The sequence below is a fragment of the Poromitra crassiceps genome (genome assembly GCF_964638095.1).
Source record: "Poromitra crassiceps genome assembly, chromosome: 5".
In the NCBI taxonomy this organism is placed as follows: Eukaryota; Metazoa; Chordata; class Actinopteri; order Beryciformes; family Melamphaidae; genus Poromitra; species Poromitra crassiceps.
In genome coordinates, this window is record NC_139642.1 from 55,859,955 (window position 1) to 55,862,454 (window position 2,500).

A 2,500-nucleotide genomic window follows, 5' to 3' on the forward strand; every position below is an offset into this window, starting at 1 on the left:
GTCTAAGGAGAAAAACCCATATGTTAATTTTTATTTTAAAAGCTGTATTAGGTAAGTTACCGCTGTATATTTCTAGTTTATTGACATATCGCCACAGCCGATTTAACACTCGGTCATCAGAGAAAATTATTCTCTTGGCCCCCAAAACCCGAACAGAGCTACTGTAGGTCAATCTTCCTTCTCCTTTCATGCACCATATGCCTGGAACGAGTTACAAGGTGTTTTGAACATGAAATCTTTACCCCCTCTTGACATGTTTAAAAATACTCTAAAATCTGTTCTTATAGAACAATGTCATTGCATGTGAAATGTGCGATTGTCAAGTTAATTTAGCCCTTCTTTTTAGCCTTTAATCCTTGTAGTTTGTGTTTGCTTGTTGTGTTTCTGTGTGTATTCTGTGATGTTATTTGTCCCGGTTTGTATTTTTTATATGAAACCTTTTATTTTTGCTGTCCATCTTGACCAGGACTCCCCTGGCAGAAGAGATATTGTATCTCAATGGGACCTTCCTGGTTAAATAAAGGATACATGAAAAAAAAAAAAAAAAAGTGTGACAACTTGCCATTGTCAGACCATACATTTTACATTAATCCATATTTTTTTATTTTTTTATTTTGAACTGTGACAGAAAGTCTTGTGTTGTTGACCCCGGCTGGCTAGCTTTGACGCTCGTTGCTGCCAAGAGATGTCAGAGTTGTTCAGCATGTTGAAAAGTGGTTTCTGAGCTCTCTGTCAGAGTAACCGTCTGTCTCTCTGTCTGTCAGAGTAACCGTCTGTCTCTCTGTCTGTCAGAGTAACCGTCCAGAGCGTGAGTGGCCAGTGAAGAACCTCAAGGTCTACCTGGGTATCAAGAAGAAACTCCGTGCTCCCACCTGGTGAGCACCCGTAGTCCGGCTGTAGTATATATATATATATATATATATACTGTATATACATACATACATACATACATACATATATTACCCCCTATATCGCTAGCCTAATAACAATGTTGTTGCTACATCAAGGTGAACATGTCACAAATGTGGACCACGCCCCCTAAAGACGTGGAAAACATTAATCTCTTTGTCGCTATTCAGAAGTAACATACCGTATAGAGACGGTATGTTACGGTATGAAAAGGGTTTAGGTTGTTAGATTCAGGCTGAAAGAAACTAGGCTCTGATGAATCACAGCTGCGATATTGAGCAGGGGAGCGGGGCATAGATGTAGCGGGGGTGTGCAGTGAAATCTAATGTGCAGACTGAAGGAGACGAGGCCTAAAAGCTTGTAAGAAACCCCCCAGGTGAGCAGGCTGTTTGCTTAGCTCAGCCTGTAATTCACTCCGTGGCCAGTAAAACACCGTGTGTGAAATGAGAGCACAGGATGCTGCTCTCGATATTGATCCCCACTCGCAGCTCACCCCTGACCAGTGTGCTCCACACTATTTCATGATGGAGTGTGATGAGACACACACACACACACACACACACACACACACACACACACACACACACACACACACACACATATATATATATATATTTCTTTTTTTTTCTCCAAGGTTATACACACTTTATTCTCTGGGCAAACAGAATAATACCAGCCTCAAACTCAAGAGGATTCCCATCTGTGAATAGAGAGAATACTCACCTTTTCCCTGGAAGAAAGTCTCATTAGTCTTATTTAACATTCATAGAAAGGTTGAAAGGTCACATTGTTTTTTTGTGTGTTATGAGGGGATTTGCACCCCCACAGTGAGATAGGCCTCCTTTATGGTGAGGATTGAATCCATCATTTCAGTCAGTTACATAGCGCTGAAGCCTTGAGCTGTGGCATGAATGTTGTTGCTCAATATATTTAATTATTGACTAGCTCAGGCATTCCTCAGCTTGCTGATCAAATGAATCAAGCATTGGTTAAATAATGCAAATAAATGCTGGTCGGTGAATACTTGAATTTTAATCAACTTAATTAAAAAAAAATCAACTAATGTTCTTTACATTTGAACCAAATCCCTAGGTAGGTGCACCTGAGCTTGACTTCACACACTGCGCACAGGTTGAGAACCACTCCTTTAAACTAGTGGAGCCCACTGATGCATTCACTTTCTATGACAAATCATTTGAAGCCCGAATTTAGGGCTTGGGGGGGAATCATCATGTATGATCAGTGTGGCCACCAGGGGGCAGACTAAGCCAAACAATGAGAACTGTCACGTCTGCTTTTGTTGTTGATACTATTTTGTCTTTCTGTCTCTCTCTCCCTCTGCCTCTAGTTGGGGACTGACAGTGTCTCTCTCTCCCTCTGTCTCTAGTTGGGGACTGACAGTGTCTCTCTCTCCCTCTGCCTCTAGTTGGGGACTGACAGTGTCTCTCTCTCCCTCTGTCTCTAGTTGGGGACTGACAGTGTCTTTCTCTCCCTCTGTCTCTAGTTGGAGACTGACAGTGTCTCTCTCTCCCTCTGTCTCTAGTTGGGGACTGACAGTGTCTTTCTCTCCCTCTGTCTCTAGTTGGAGACT

General features: G+C 42.0%; 1 protein-coding gene across 3 annotated transcripts in view; it reads left to right on the forward strand.

Annotated features, from left to right (window-relative positions):
* The window catches only part of arap1 (ArfGAP with RhoGAP domain, ankyrin repeat and PH domain 1), an 87,333-nt gene that overhangs the window by 71,301 nt on the left and 13,532 nt on the right, over positions 1–2,500 (forward strand). For all 3 annotated transcript variants that reach the window (XR_014552743.1, XM_083637824.1, XM_083637825.1), the window contains exon 28: positions 793–875. Coding sequence is in view for 2 of the 3 variants with exons in the window: in XM_083637824.1 (XP_083493950.1) it covers positions 793–875 (83 nt within the window). In the remaining variant the exon portion in view is untranslated. The remainder of the gene's footprint in view (positions 1–792; positions 876–2,500) is intronic.